The sequence below is a fragment of the Pelobates fuscus genome, chromosome 1 (genome assembly GCF_036172605.1).
Source record: "Pelobates fuscus isolate aPelFus1 chromosome 1, aPelFus1.pri, whole genome shotgun sequence".
NCBI lineage: Eukaryota > Metazoa > Chordata > Amphibia > Anura > Pelobatidae > Pelobates > Pelobates fuscus.
Window position 1 is genome coordinate 49,471,657 of NC_086317.1, and position 15,933 is coordinate 49,487,589.

General features: G+C 40.9%; 1 protein-coding gene across 9 annotated transcripts in view; it reads right to left on the reverse strand.

Moving 5' to 3' along the window:
* Window positions 1-15,933, reverse strand: part of USP25 (ubiquitin specific peptidase 25) — a 96,495-nt gene that overhangs the window by 69,156 nt on the left and 11,406 nt on the right. For all 9 annotated transcript variants that reach the window (XM_063448463.1, XM_063448436.1, XM_063448427.1 and 6 more), the window contains exon 2: window positions 2,410-2,487. In XM_063448463.1, the coding sequence (XP_063304533.1) occupies window positions 2,410-2,441 (32 nt within the window). In that variant the 5' untranslated portion in view covers window positions 2,442-2,487. The remainder of the gene's footprint in view (window positions 1-2,409; window positions 2,488-15,933) is intronic.

The window sequence follows — 15,933 nt, forward strand, 5'->3', positions numbered from 1 at the left end:
CCAATAAACGGTATTGCAGAGTTTACTGGAGTGAATAAAGCTGCAGAGGTAAGTAAAAACCAAATCAAAATAATTGCTTACCTCTGCTGCACTTTCATATTCTTGAAGATGGAGAGGTCCCATGATGCCTCAGGCATGCTCATGTTCGTTCTGGCATCTACAAAGAAATTCCGTACAGGCACATGCCGGCTAGGAATTATCTCCTGCAGTGCCATATGCGCAAATGCTCATGGGTACAGCAAAGCAGGGGTTAACTAATTTGTGCACCTAGCAAAGCATCAAAACCATAAGAATATATTTATTTATAGTGCATTCCTTTAAAATAAAAAGGAATCTATTAAAAAATATATTTATAGCACAATTCATCATTAGCTTCTTGTTAGCGACTTTGTTGTGCTACAATTTATTTATTTAAAAAGGTACTGTCCGGTTACAAAAATAAATCAAAATCACTATTTAGTACACATACCACCAATGGAAAAGTGTGCGTTTAAAGGAAAAATTTAGAGTTAGAAATACATATCTGTATTCCTAACGTTATAGTCCTGGTCTGGTGTTCCTTATCACCCCTCCCGCTGTACAAATTTAAAATATATAAGAGAAACTAAAATTACTCACCTTTTCTCCAGCACCGAGTCTCCCTCAGCGCTGCCCCAACCTCCTCCTTGGATTGTTTCATCCTAGAGGCAATGCCTCCAGGATGATGGGCCAAGCCAATACTCCTCATAGAGTTGTAAAGACTATTTCTATTGAAATCTTTTTTTTAACTTTTTGTAAAATGGAGAAGAACTAAATAAAGCAGTTCACCTTAAGTACCTTAGGGATCCAAGAATATACAAACTTTAAATTCTGCACCAAAGGGAAATTGAGGACGACATACTTATGCACAGCACTTTGGGTATTCATATTTAATAAGTCATACTAATCTCATAATAAAATATTTCATAATATTGGCAACTGCAAAAAAAAAAAAAATCTAAATATTGTGGAATGCACAATAGATCCAGAAGATTAACCCCTTAAGGACACATGACATGTGTGACATGTCATGATTCCCTTTTATTCCAGAAGTTTGGTCCTTAAGGGGTTTAAGGGACACTATAGTCACCTGAACAACTAGAGCTTAATGTATTTGTTCAGGTGAGATCTATAGCTCCCTGCAGGCAATCAAATGTAAACACTGTATTTTCAAATAAAATACAGTGTTTACATTGATTGATAGGAATACCTCCAGTGGCTGTCACTCAGACGGCCACCAGAGGGACTTCCTATCATGCAGGGCCCCAAAAAGGCCCTGTACACATCAGACGTTTGAAAATACGTCTGACGTGTGCAGGAGAGAGAAGGCACTGTGTGCGCGCCTTCTCTCTCCAGCCTGTCAGAGAGGAGCGGGCAAAGACCGCGAGCTGAGCTGTCAGTCAGCTCAGCTCGCGGCCGCTCACACCGCGCGCATGCGCGGTAGTGCGCTGAGGACTTCAGAGGGCGGCATGAATGCCGCCCTCTGAAGTCTGTGCGCATGTGCGGCGAAGCCGCGCATGCGCACAAGGGAGCAATGATGCTTCCAAACGGAAGCGTCTGATTGCTCCCTGCTCGCGCCCGCCTATTTCGTCATTTTGACGAAATAGGGGGCGCGGCTTCACGAGGCTCCCGGCGCTGGAACCAGGTGAGTAAACAGGGGCTGCCTGGAGAGTCCCTTTAATTCAAAACAAGGTTTGATACACATGCTAATAACCACGATTAGCTGATTACTTTATATTGCCCCTGAAGAGGTCCAACCAAATCACAAGAAACACGTTGGGCTGGATAGACTTTTATGGACTTTCATTATTTTTAATTTATTTGATGTATTTGTGGATATTTTTTTTTGTATTTGTTTGTAAGAAAGGAACATTCTTTGGTGCAGTTTTCCTCTGAACTAGGAGGTGAAGCTTCCAAGTTTCCTGAGCGTTTGAGATGTGCTTTCATTTCTACACTTTCGTATGCCAAGTGGAATTTGTATTAAAAGTGTTTGTTCATTTTTCTAAAATCTGGCAATTCTGCACTGTGTTTGCCTCTTGTCTCTAGTTGTTATATGCATTTTTCTGGAAGAAGGCTTATCATTTACTCACTCAACTTTGAGAGATATGCCTTGTAGCAAATTATTTTTGAGATTTTAATTATGCACAGAATACACATTGGTGCATTTATAATACCACCCTATGTCCCATTTCATTTTTATAGTTGTAGATATTTTGGGTTGCTACACACTGTCTATAGTTGCACATCTTTTAGGGAGCTTGTTTACAAGATTAAGTCAAAAGGAAATAGACTGTCCACCCAGCAAAACCACCATTTTTATTTAGAATGTAGACATACATTAAAAGTATTAAAGAAATGCAATATTGTTAAATGAACCAACCATTATCTTACCTTAAGTGCTTGTTGCAATACTTGTTGGTCATTGATTCCAGTGATCTCCCTTAGTTGATTCAAAAAGGTTTGTTGGTGCTAAAAAACAAAATCAAAAGTATATTCCATGTGAATACAAATATGATCAACTCAAGTGTTCAATAATCATTGGGAAGCACTTCTTTTATCTGAACTGCAATTTAAACATTTTTCCCCATACTTCCCAAGTCTCTCCCAACCGTCTCGGTTTTGGTGGGACAGCCCCGCTTTTGGGGACCAGGGAACAATTCCTAACAATGAAGTTTTGGCTAAATCTGCATTTTGCCTGTGCCCTCTCCAATAGTAAATTAAAATCTAAATGCTTTTCTAATGGTTTACATAATGAATGCAATTAATTAGATTATGTACCCTAAATATGCATTATTGATTCAGATGAACTGGTACAAATACCTAATTTTGTTGTTTATGGACGTACCATAATGAGAGAGAAAGTGGTCTTTGCTTTTTAAACACAGTCCATTAAAATAACATAAAAAAAATAATACAATTTTATAAATAGCAAAGCAGCAAAACGATAAGAATTTTATATATATAGCAAAGCATCAAAACCATAAATATATATTTATTTCTAGTGCATTCCTTTAAAATAAAAAGGAATCTATTAAAATATATATATATATATATATATATATATATATATATATATATATATATATATATATATATATATATATATATATATATATATTGTGAAATGCTCAAAGGTGAAAGAGACTGGATGATAAGGAATCAACATATATATTGTTGCATTGAAAACAACATGTTACAATTGATTAGTCAGAACTTAAAGGATCACTATAGTGCCCTGAGGTTAAAAATCCCTTCAGCAGCTTACCTTATTCCAGCGCCGCGGCCGCCGTCAGCAGAGCCGAATGCGCATGCGCGGCAAGTGCCACGCGTGCATTCAAAGTGTCCATAGGAAAGCTGACTTATCCCCAAATGTAAACATAGTTTCTCTGAAACTGCTATGTTTGCATCTGAAGGGTTAAAACCTGAGGGACCTGGCACCCAGACCACTTCATTGAGCTGAAGTGGTCTGAGTGACTATAGTGTCCCTTTAAATTAAATTTTTCAGTTTTTTTTTTTTTATGTAGACAGTTTATTTTTAGAAAAGCATTTTCAGTTGCGTTTCCCAGCTTCAATAGCCATTGTCACACACCAGTTTTACTAACAGTTTCTATTTGGTTGCCTGGGAACATAAATACATGATGATTGAGGAAGTCATCTCCTGTCACAGATTCCTGCTCAATTATGCCAAAATTCCAATGACATCACCGAAAATCCACCCTGTTTTGTATGAATCCTCCTGAGTAACCAAATTTTGAAGTGTCATTTTAAGAAGAGCATAATGAAAACAATATATGTGTTTATTTCTATATCTATCCCACTCTCTCATACACACACACACATATAAGAAATCATGTTTCCACAACTACCACTGAGTTCCCTGCTTAACATGCAAATGAGCACAGACAGGCATTGTTTTTCAGACTTCACACGGCATTTTTGCAGATACCAAAGCATGGGTTATGATCCAAATGGACCAATGACCAGAAACCATCCATGTACTGCAGTTTCATCCTTGTGGGTCTTATCAGCATAGCACCAGTTGATGTCTAAGAGAACATATAGTTAGGTGCCAAAAAGAATGTGGTGAGGCCAAACACAACACAACTCTGCACAGTGTAAATACAAACAATTGCTGTTGTGCATCACCTGTATATTAAGTTGTACATTGAAGAATCCCTTCTTGGGAAAATAAACTGGAAAAATCTTGTTTCCACAACTATCTCAAGAGTTCCCAGCTTAATTTGAAAAGGAAACACAAAGATAAAGCACTGTGCTCACAGCAGCAGTAGCTTAGTATCCAACAGCTCAAAATACATAGTAAAAACAAAGAGAACGTTACCTGCACTTTGGCCTAAATCCCTATTCCAATGGCCATTTGAATATAAGCCCACCTGCAACGTCAAAGCAAACCCTGATAGATTTGTGGATATCAGCCAAAAATCTCCAATGAGACATCTCATTGGGTCTGTACCCACAGGTCTTTTGGTACCTGGGCAACTTAACATTCCTCTACACTGTACATTATCAGACATCATTTATCAGGGATGATTAGCAATGTAACTTCTAGGTTTAGCTAGTAGGAAAAATACTTGAGCCATATTCTACATTGGTTAATACATGCATTTTCTTTCTAGTTTGGCTACTAAATTTATTGATGACATTTTGCCACCCACAAACAGCTGCCAGGTTATTTTTGCACTGCAGGTGCCCTTTAAATGACTCTGGCTTTTCTTTATTACCTGTATTTAAATCCAGGTTGTTCTTTATTAAAACATACTCATTAAATGCTATAACTATGCCAGTGTTAAGCATTTAATAATGGCATAACAGAGCAGTGTTTCAACAATTCTTTGCCCAGGGCCTGGCAAGTCTGTTCCTCTTTTTTGTTGTTAATAAACCTCACACTTAATTCTGAACGTGAACAAAACAAGCTTCTATTTTTGTGTCACAAGTACATCTCGAAAGTCGAAATACGTGTTAAGATTATGTAAGACTATGTAACAATTTTTGACCCAGGTGAACAAAAAAAAAAAAAATATTTACCATGGATGAATAAACACATTACGGTAACACTCCCATTACAATTTCAGATCACTGAAGTGGTTATGGTTCAGAAGTGTCCAGGATCTATCTTCCCTTCAGAGGTTAAAGCGTTTTCCAACTGTTAAGCCCCAACGTTGGTTCCTCCGGTGCCAGACAACGCTGCCCCTGCCTGACCTCTTTCCTCTCTGGTGTTGCAGTATGAGGAAGGTTTTTTACCACGCAGGTGATTGACTGAGTGTTGGAAAATGCTTTCACCTCTGAAGATAAGATAGCGCCCAGACATTCCTGCTATAATAAGTCAACTCTAAAAAGGGGGGGTGGGGGGGCTTGCTGGGCACCACTCCCTGCCTCCACTACCTTTAAATGATAAAAGCCCTGCGGTGCAGTGTTAGCTCATTGGCTAATTACTCTCAGCCAATGAGCCAAGCTCTGCCCTGACAGCTTAGCTCTGACAGAGAGCCAGAAGTAGTAGAGGTGGGAATAGCACCACACAGATCGAAAACTGTTTAAAACAGTTTGATGCCTTATAATAGTTTGATGCTAGAGTATTGTAGTGGTTATGGTGTTTGGATTGTTCCTTAGCTAACCTGTTATGATAAAATGAACTTCAAGGATCACTCTAGGGTCAGGAACACAAACATGTATTCCTGACCCTATAGTATTAAACCCCCCCCCCCCCCCCTCCCCGGGCCCCTCATGCATCCATAAATATAGCTAAATCTTACTATATTTAAGTCTAAAGCTGTAGATCTGCATGCTGTTTGCCTAAGAAAAACAAGCAGTCTGCTGACATCATCAGTAGTGGTGGCCTGATCCAATCACAGTGCTTCCCCATAGGATTGGCTGAGACTGACAAGGAGGCAGATCAGGGGCAGAGACAGCATGATTCAAACACAGCCCTGCCCTGGCCAATCAGCATCTCCTCGTAGAGATGAATTGAATCAATGAATCTCTATGAGGAAAGTTCAGTGTCTGCATGCAGAGGGAGGAGATACTGAATGTTTGGATGCATTTTAGGCAGCCATGACCCAGGAAGAATCTCTAACAGCCATCTGAGGAGTGGCCAGTTAAGTTATCACTAAGCTGTAATGTAAACACTGCATTTTCTCTGAAAAGACAGTGTTTACAGCAAAAAGCCTGAAGGTAATTATTCTACTCACCAGAATAAATTCAATAAGCTGTAGTTGTTCTGGTGACTATAGTGTCCCTGTAACTGAAATTGCTCCCATAAACATTAAATACACCATATCACAGAGATACATGGTGTATTCAAAGTAAAAAACAAAGATTGACTCACTTTTCCTCTTCGTGTAACACAGACCCCCTGACCGTCCTGAGCTGAAACTAGATGCTGATCACAACAACCATTTATTGGCTGAGAATATCAGCTGACCACACTCTGATCACTGAAACACGGTACATAAAATTTACTTTTGCCAGCCCAGAACTATTGTTCCAGTCTGGTTATGAGGCTCACTGACATTGCCATACCTCTGGCACAAAACGGGATAAACTCTGTAGCGGAGCTCCATGTTCCCCGGCTGGGTACCTTCGCCAAGGACCACTTTCTAGCTGGAACAGGGGAAAACTTGAGCGCTTCCCCAGTCGCCGTGGCATGACTGGGTTCATCCTGGAGCCTCTCCATCCTGGAACAGGATAGGGGACTAGCTCTATTCCCTCACAGGGACTGGACGACACACAGTCCTGGGAGCTCTAGTCCTTACTAGAACTTTCACAGCTGAATCCTCCATGAGCTGGAACAAGGCGCTGAGCAGTGATTATAGCCCTTTCCCTCCCAGTAACTAGACAACACATAGTACAACTGGTTTAATCTCCCAGGAACAGAGAGGCAAACATAAAAACACCCCAAAGCATCATAAAAACATAAAATAACCCCACAAATATATCCCCAAATAGCCCTGATCTGAGCGCCCAAGTTCTCCAAATAGCGCTCAGATCCGTGCAGTAAAGGGAAAACGCCACCGTGTTAAAGTTCTGACCAGCCGCACACGTGGTCCTATGCCCAAAATATTTCCAGGACGTTTGATGCTTTTGCATGTCAACTTTCAGGCACTCCTCCAGCCGCAGTATGGGGTGCTCTGCCTGGCTCTTAGGTAGCGTTTGTTCCCCTTAGTCTTAAGTACCTTCCCTCTAAAAAATTCACAAGGAGAGCACTTTTTGAAGTGGTTCCAAACCGCAAACGAACTTGTCCGGGAACCGCACAGTCACCTCATGTCGAGGTTCATGGCGAAGTCCTGAGCAGGAGGCCGGCTTCCACACTCCTCCAGGAGTCCGTGGCAAACGTACGTGGGAAGGAGCGTTTGTCACAAACTCCATATGTGCAGCATAGAAACATAGAATGTGATGGCAGATAAGAACCATTCGGCCCATCTAGTCTGCCCAATTTTCTAAATACTTTCATTAGTCCCTGGCCTTATCTTATAGTTAGGATAGCCTTATGCCTATCCCACGCATGCTTAAACTCCTTTACTAATAAAGTTTCATAAAGAAGTACAGGTAGTCCTCATTTTACAACTTACCTGTTTAACGAAAACTCAGACTTACGACCAGCTCTCTACAGCAGGTATTAAAGGAATTCCCCACTTTATATAGAGTGGGTCTATGTTCGGAGAATTTTCCCCCGAACATAGACAAATGCACCAGTGCAGGGAATCCCTCTATTCGATGTTCGGGGAAATTTTCCCGAACATAGACAAGCACAACAGAACAGGGAAGCCCTAAAATCTATGTTCAGGAAATTTTCCCCGAGCATAGACCTGCACTGGTGCGAATGCTCTGTAGCGCATCCTTACCGACCAATTCGTTTTAAGACCAAGTCATAAGAACGGAACCCGGTCGGTAAGTGAGGAGAGCCTGTACTACATATAAAGTCTCAAGACACCATGACCCCATCAAATCACTGAAGTGGTCATGGTGCTTGGAGTAAACCTTTAACACTCAGTTTCTTTTTAGGACTATTTTGGTAGCTACCTGAGGGGGATTAAGAGCAGGATTTTTGCACAACCGCATCTTCCAGGGACAGGTTACCTCCTACCATTAGTCTGCAATGCTCAACTTTTTGTTTAACAGGTTTTATTTTAGGAAAGAATGTTTTTTCCATCTTATTATATTGAATTTATAAAGAAGGAGAGTGGTTTTGGTTTTCATAGCGTATATGTCTGCATATTGTATGTATTAAGATTTTTAGGTTACTTGTTTGTAGAAATTATCTAGGATAGCAGGTCTCAAAATTAAATTATTATTTATTTTTTTTGAGTAATGATACTCCAGTGAAACAGGTTATCTATTGAATCGTCTGCCTTTTCCAAGTATCAGAACATGCTCTTAAGAAAAAAAATTATTTATAGCTAAAAAGGGTTGCATATCACACGTACAAATGAAAACCAACTTTATTACTCAGATACAAAACATTGTATTTTATCCAGGAATGTTATTCTAGAGATTTATGAAAAAAAACATAAATTTTACTTACCGTAAATTTCTTTTTCCTGAAGATTAGAGGCAGTGCTTATACCACAGGGATATCCAATCTGGAGGGAAAAAACAGGCAGGCAAATCTCCAAACATTTAAACCCTCCCCTAATTACCTCCTTTCCCATAAGTAGCAGCTCCTCCTGATCATACCCAGAAAATACATAAGCCAAATAGCTGCAAAATTACTGAGTTTATTAGAAAAAAGGGGCGGGAATGTAGCACTGCCTCTAATCTTCAGGAAAAAGAAATTTACGGTAAGTAAAATTTATGTTTTTCCCTTCAGATTAGAGGCAGTGCTTATACCACAGGGATATAATAAAGCAGATCCTGAGGGCGGGTTCATTTCACTACAGCTTGAAGCACCTTGCGCCCAAAAGCAGCATCCTCCGAGGCCAGTATGTCCAACTTGTAGTGTCTCGAGAAAGTATGGAGAGAGGACCAAGTAGCAGCCGAACAAATCTGAGAGGGAGATGCAGCTGCTCGGAGAGCCCAAGACGTCGAAACCGCTCTAGTAGAGTGGGCCTTTATAGGGCCTGGATGTTCCATGCCATTCTTGGAATAAGCCAACAGAATACAATCCTTCAGCCATCTAGCCAGAGAACTCTTCGAAACCTTCATGCCTTTCCTAGTGCCTCTGAATAGGACAAAAAGACTATTATCCTTCCTGAAGGATTCCGTAGATTTTAGGTATTGTAACAGACATCTCTTTACGTCTAGGCAGTGAAATTTGCTTTCCAAGGCATTAGATGGATTCTGACAAAAAGTCGGTAAGACCACTTCCTGGTTGACGTTCGAAACCGAAAAAACTTTAGGTATAAAAGAAGGATCGAGCTTTAGAACCACCTTGTCCTGATGGAAAACTAAAAAAGGAAAATTCGCCCGAAGAGCTTGAATCTCACAAATTCTTTTAGCTGATGTAATAGCCACCAAAAAGACAGTTTTTAACGAAATAATCTTCAGGGAAGCTTCCTCCAATGGTTCAAAGGGCGGCTCACAAAGCGCTGAAAGAACCAAGTTAAGATCCCAGGGAGGATAGGTTTCCCTAACATAGGGCACCAAACGAGTTAGAGCTCTGAAGAACCTCGAAATCAGAATATTAGAGGCCAAGCATCTGAGGGAGAAGAAACTGATAGCAGAAACCTGCAATTTCAATGAAGCAGGTTTAAGACCTTTAGCAAATCCCATCTGAAGGAAACTTAGAATCTTCTGGATGGATGCGGAAACAGGGTTGATTTTAAATCTACAACACCACTGACAGAATATCTTCCAAATTCTAGCGTAGATCTTTGAAGTAGATTCCTTGTTAGTTGCCAACAGGATATTTATCACTTCAGTATCCAGACCGTTGCTCTCTAGAATCTGGCGTTCAGAAACCAGGCCGTCAAATGGAATCTTCGAAGGGTCGGCAGAGGCACCATGGCGTCCTCTAGTATTTCTCTTGAAAGTGGGAGCTTCCAAAATGTGGCCCCTGGAAAATTCAGGAGAACCGAGAACCAACTTCTTCTTGGCCACCATGGAAGGATAAGGATAATACGTACACTTTCCAGTCTTACTTTTTGAAGTATTCTGGGAATAAGCACTACTGGCGGAAAGGCATAAGCCAGATTGAACTTCCATGGAACTGACAGGGCATCTATGATATCCGGCCTGTCTGTTGGATTTAGGGATGCAAAACGTCTTGTCTTCCTGTTCATTCTGGAAGCCATCAGATCTATCTCCGGAACACCGAAGCGGTCTGTGATGAACTTGAAAGTTCTGCATGACAGGGACCAATCTGCTTGTTTCAAATGATGCCTGCTCAGGGCATCTGCCACCACATTGAATTTCCCTAAAATGTGAACTGCTGAAATTGACATCAGGTGCACTTCTGACCACAGCATGATCATTGAACAAAGGCTTTCTAACTTTGTTGATCTCGTACCTCCCTGTCTGTTCAAATATGCCACTGTCGTTCGATTGTCTGAGCGGATTTGAATATGTCGATCTTTGATAAGCATCTGAAATGCCAAGAGTGCCATCCACACGGCCTTTAATTCCCTGAAGTTCGAGGAATTTTTCATATCCTTCTCTTGCCAGGACCCCTGCTTCTTGATGTCTCCCAGATGGGCCCCCCAGCCCAGGGCAGAGGCGTCTGTCGTAATTATAGTGAAGGACTTCATCCGGAATGAGAGACCCTCGTGCAGGAATCGAGAAGATGTCCACCACTGCAGACTTCTCAAAGTTAGCTTGTTGAACCTCATAAGCCCATCCAGGCCGAGTTCCTGTCGATTCCAGACTTGCAGAATGTTTCTTTGTAGAGGTCTCATTCTGGATTTTGCCCAACCGACTGCCGGGATTGAGGCTGTAAACAGACCCAGTAAGCCCATGGCTTCTCTGATTGAAAACACAATTTTTCTTCTGAGATTCCGAATTAATCGCTTGATTTTTAGTTTCTTCTCTTCTGGCAGGAATATCTTCATTGCGATAGAATCCAAAATCAGACCCAGGAACTGGATCCTTTGAACTGGCACTAGTTCCGATTTGTTGAAATTTATTAGCCAGCCATGCTTTTCTAGCGATTCTATCGCTGTCCCCAGGTCTAGCTGTAGTTGACCTTGGGACTCTGGAATCAACAGCCAGTCGTCCAAATATGGAATGACAGAGATGCCCATACCTCTTAGAAAAGCTGAAACGACTACTAGCAGCTTTGTGAATACCCTGGGTGCTGATGACAGGCCGAAAGGTAATGCTCTGAATTGGTAATGTTTGATTACTGATCGGCAGCACACAGCGAACCTTAGAAGACTTTTGCTGGATTCTGCTATGGGCACATGAAGATAGGCATCTTTTAAATCCAGGGACGCAAACCAACTTTTTGGATGAATAAGCAGAGTAGCGGACTTTATTGTTTCCATGAGGAACTTCTTTTTGATAATCCACCTGTTTACGGCTTTTAGATCTAAAATGGGTCTGAACGAACCATCTGGCTTTGGAACCAAGAAAAGTCTTGAATAGGTGCCCCGAAAACTTTCCTTGATAGGAACTTCTTCCACCACTCTTTTCAGTAATAGAGTCGATACTTCTCGCATTAGAGAGAGTTCCATCTCTAGAGAATGAACCTCGGGACATAGAAACATTTCCATTGGGGCTTGTGATAATTCTAGAGCGTATCCGTGTTTTATCACTGTGAGAACCCAGCGATCTGATGTTGTTCTTTTCCAGTGCTCTAGGAAGTGACTCAGCCTTCCACCCACAGGCCTGGCGTCATAACTTTTTATTTCTTCTGTCAGAAAATCTTTCCTTCTTCCTATAATCAAAGGTTTTTTTATGCTGACCCCTGAAATAGTTTCTACGAAAGGAACTTCTAAATGAGGGAAGCGACTCCGCTTTACGTCTTCTAAACTGCTTCTTAAATGATTCTGGTAAAGCTTTCCTTCCTTCCTTCATCTGTTTTAACAATTCATCCAGTTTTGAACCAAAAAGTCTTCCTGGTTCAAAGGATAGGTCACACAGTGAATTCTTAGATGCTGTATCTGCTGACCAATTTTTGAGCCAAAGCGCTCTTCTGGCGACTGTTGAAGTACCTATATTCTTGGCCGAAATTTTTAGGCTTTCTGCAGACGCATCTACCAAAAAATCAGATGCCATCCTGATATTCTTTAATAGCTTTACCGGGTCTTCCTTAGTTTCTCCCGTATAAACTTTTTCAAGTTCTTCCAACCAAAGTCTTTGGGCCTTGGCAACAGATGACCCCGTAATCAAAGCTTTAGCTTGGGCTGCAGAAGATAAGAACAACTTTTTTAAGGAGGAGTCAATGCGTTTGTCCATGACATCCTTGAGCCCGCTTGTGTCTCCAATCGGTAAAGTAGTTTTCTTAGAGATTTGAGCAATAGGAACGTCCACAACAGGGACCGTATCCAGCTTACAGTCTTGCTCCGATGCTAAGGAAAAAAGAGTTTTAAAATGTCTAGACAGAAACGGCTTGTGACTAGGGAATTTCCACTCTTTTAAAATCAATTCCTTAATCTGTGGGAGAAAAGGAAATACTTTGGACTTTTTCCCTGTTTCCTCAATTCCAAAAATGCACTGCACTTCTTTAATCAATTTCCCAATTGCTTCATCTGAGAAGGCAAACTCCTCGTCTGAAGAATCACTACCTGAAATTTCCTCATACTCAGAACCACTAGTTACTGAACTAGTATCAGAAGCTTCCCAAGATCTTAGTCTTTTCTTAGCATGTTTTACAACTTGCGAATCTTGGGCAACCGAGGCCTGGACTGACTGTAATGCAGCCGACTGCATATCCACAAATGTTTGCTGCATACTTTGTTGCAACCAGCTGAGGAAAGTAGACATTTCTGTTCTTTTTGCTTCCTCTGAAGCTTCTTTAGAACACACTGAGCAAAGTTTCTTTTTGTAACCATCTGGCATAGGTTGGCTACACACAGAGCAGATTAAATGCTTGGCTTTAGATGAACATTTCCCCTTTTCAGCAACTTTATCCAAATTTTCCGGATTAGACATACTGAAAAGAGAAAACAAAAAAGGGAAAACAATCAAAATTTTTCTCCTTATCGATTCAGGCTAGGACCCATTTAATTAAAAACTTAATCAGTCTTACCTTAAATGGCCTGAGAGTGTGTTGGAGGGCAGGTGAGATAACACTCTTTACAACCGATCTGAGAGCTCCTGGCAAACAGAGGTTGCTGCTGGTAAATGCTCATATAAGTCCTGAAACCAAAGAGAACGCCCAGTTCAAATTTGGCGCCTGAATCAAGGTTCGCATTGCGCATGCGCATAGCGCTCCGCGACTCCCTAGTGGAACGCAACGCAACCTGTGTGTGCGTTCCACCGCAGGACTTCCCAGCCGACGCACGCCTGCGTCCTTCGTCAGACCGGCACCTGGCACGGCATTAGACGGCAACATAAAACTTGAGGGACCACGCCGTCCGGCGTGTTAAAGGCTACTTACCCGGACCTGAAGGAAGCAGTGCCCCCAGAGCCTCAGCCCTTCTCACCTGCTTCCTGGAGAACCTCCTGTCTAACCTCCCCTGCCGGAGGCAGGCAAAGAACTGGGTATGATCAGGAGGAGCTGCTACTTATGGGAAAGGAGGTAATTAGGGGAGGGTTTAAATGTTTGGAGATTTGCCTGCCTGTTTTTTCCCTCCAGATTGGATATCCCTGTGGTATAAGCACTGCCTCTAATCTGAAGGGAAAAAAGGTTTAAAAAAAAAAAAAAAAAAAAAAGAGAGAGTGAGATGGGGTTATAGAAAAAACTATTTAGAAGATTTATCAGGGCTGTGTTCTGAAAAGTACAGAAATTTAAAAAAGGGCAAGCCACCAATAGAATGTGCCTGTTAGTTCCACGTTTAGAGAAATAAATTTTTCAGAACACAACACTTGATAAATCTCAATGTCTATTTCTATCCATATTTTTTTTTAGCAGAGCAAAATAAGCACGTCACACTACATATTCAATGACAAGCAGAACATTAAACTGCAACTAAATTGAAGATTTTAAAGAATATTAACAATGGTGTTTACATTGTATTAAATCAGTGTGCAACTGGCAAGGGAAAACAATCACTCGTGTTGCATGGATTTAGTTGATGACAGTATTGTAAGAGAAGCGAGGCTGTAATGGAACATTTATTTCCGCATCTTGGCAAACTAAACAATCTGGAACATCCAGAATCATTCCTACACTTTGTTTACAAAAATACATAGTTTTAACAATACAACGTCCAAAACACCACAATCAAGAGGGGAAGAGTACTTATCTCACTTCCAATGTCTTAGAGAGCAGCCAAAGGCAGTAATGGCAATCTGACAACTGTACTGTCAATTACTATCTGCAGGCAGAATGGAGCCCTGTGTCTGTTTCTTTACTAGCCTTGATTTCCAAACTAATCATCACCAATAGGGGCTCAAAGATCTGTGCCCCCAGGAAATGATGTTCCCCGCCAGTGACACAAGAAGATACAGCTAATAACAGAGGAGAAAATAATGGTGCAGAATTGGTCCTAATACACAATTAGTTGAACACCTTAAATACTTATCGTCCCTTTTCAAGATGAACTGGTAATACATCTAGCAAGAAATACACAGTTTTTACAGTCAATGAAGCAGAAGATAGAACATTAACTTCCTGTTTAATTCACTTCAAGCAGGAATATCATACAGGGCTTGATAAAGATTAAAGGGACACTCTAAACGGTCACTTAATTTATGAACGCTTTGATATTAATCTGGTTCTGAAGCCCTCAGCCAATGACTGCTCTTGCAAATGCTTCCGCCTTAGCCAGGGACAGAGGAGCAGATGGAGAGAGCGGTGCCGGAGGAAACAACTTACCGGTATCTGTAAAACTGTTCAAGAACAGTTTAACACTTGCAGGATAATTTAGTTAAAACGAGAATTAAAAGTGAATTTCAAATTTAATGGCCACAATAGCTCAACTCAAAATATTCTCCAAGTCAGTTATGCTTTGCCTTTAAAATTTTAAATTCACTTTTAATTTCCACTTGAGTGAATAACCCTGTGAAAGCCAAGACTGCGTCAGAGGACTCCAGGAATGATACCTTAAATGAGATGAACTTGTTATGTTCCTCAGAGGAATCTTTTAACCCCTTAAGGACCAAACTTCTGGAATAAAAGGGAATCATGACATGTCATACATGTCATGTGTCCTTAAGGGGTTAACATTACAATCCAACATCTTTGAGATTCCATATAATGGAAACTGCCAAGAAACATGCATTGTGCTCAACTAACCACAGGGGCCAAAGAGTCACAATTCCTACAAATGTCAAATAAACTGTCTAACACCTTTTAATAGTAGACCCAAGTGATCCTTCATCGGTGTAAACTTAGGGACCTCCAATCGCTGCATTATGCCAATCCAATGTTTCTATATGAGAAGAACTAAATCAAATGCTTCTCACACAAAAAGCACTTGACAGGCAACCAGCATCTGCATACTTTGTGTACGGCTGATGGATGTAAAAAAGGGTCAATTATTAAATCGATTTTAGTCTGAAGCACCTAGCGGCTGTCTGAATGACAGTCATTAGGGGTTTAGGTACTGCAAAATGTAATCACTGTCTAAGACTGTGACAAAACAAGGGCAGCATTCATGCTCCAAAATAACTCCATTAAGATGACGTGATTTTGGCACTTGGACTGTACCCTAATACAACAAGGAGAAGTTTAATACAATGGGGTAATAGCTTCTGTAGGATTGGTACAGCTCTTGAGAAATCCTGTACAAGGGAGTTAGCAAGAGAATGTCACTCACATAATGAAAAAAACAAGATGGGGTGTATTTGTTAAAGGGTTTTCCCAACCCTTGTTTTGTTGTTAGATTAATGCCATATTGGCTTTGTCACAGGAGCTGAATG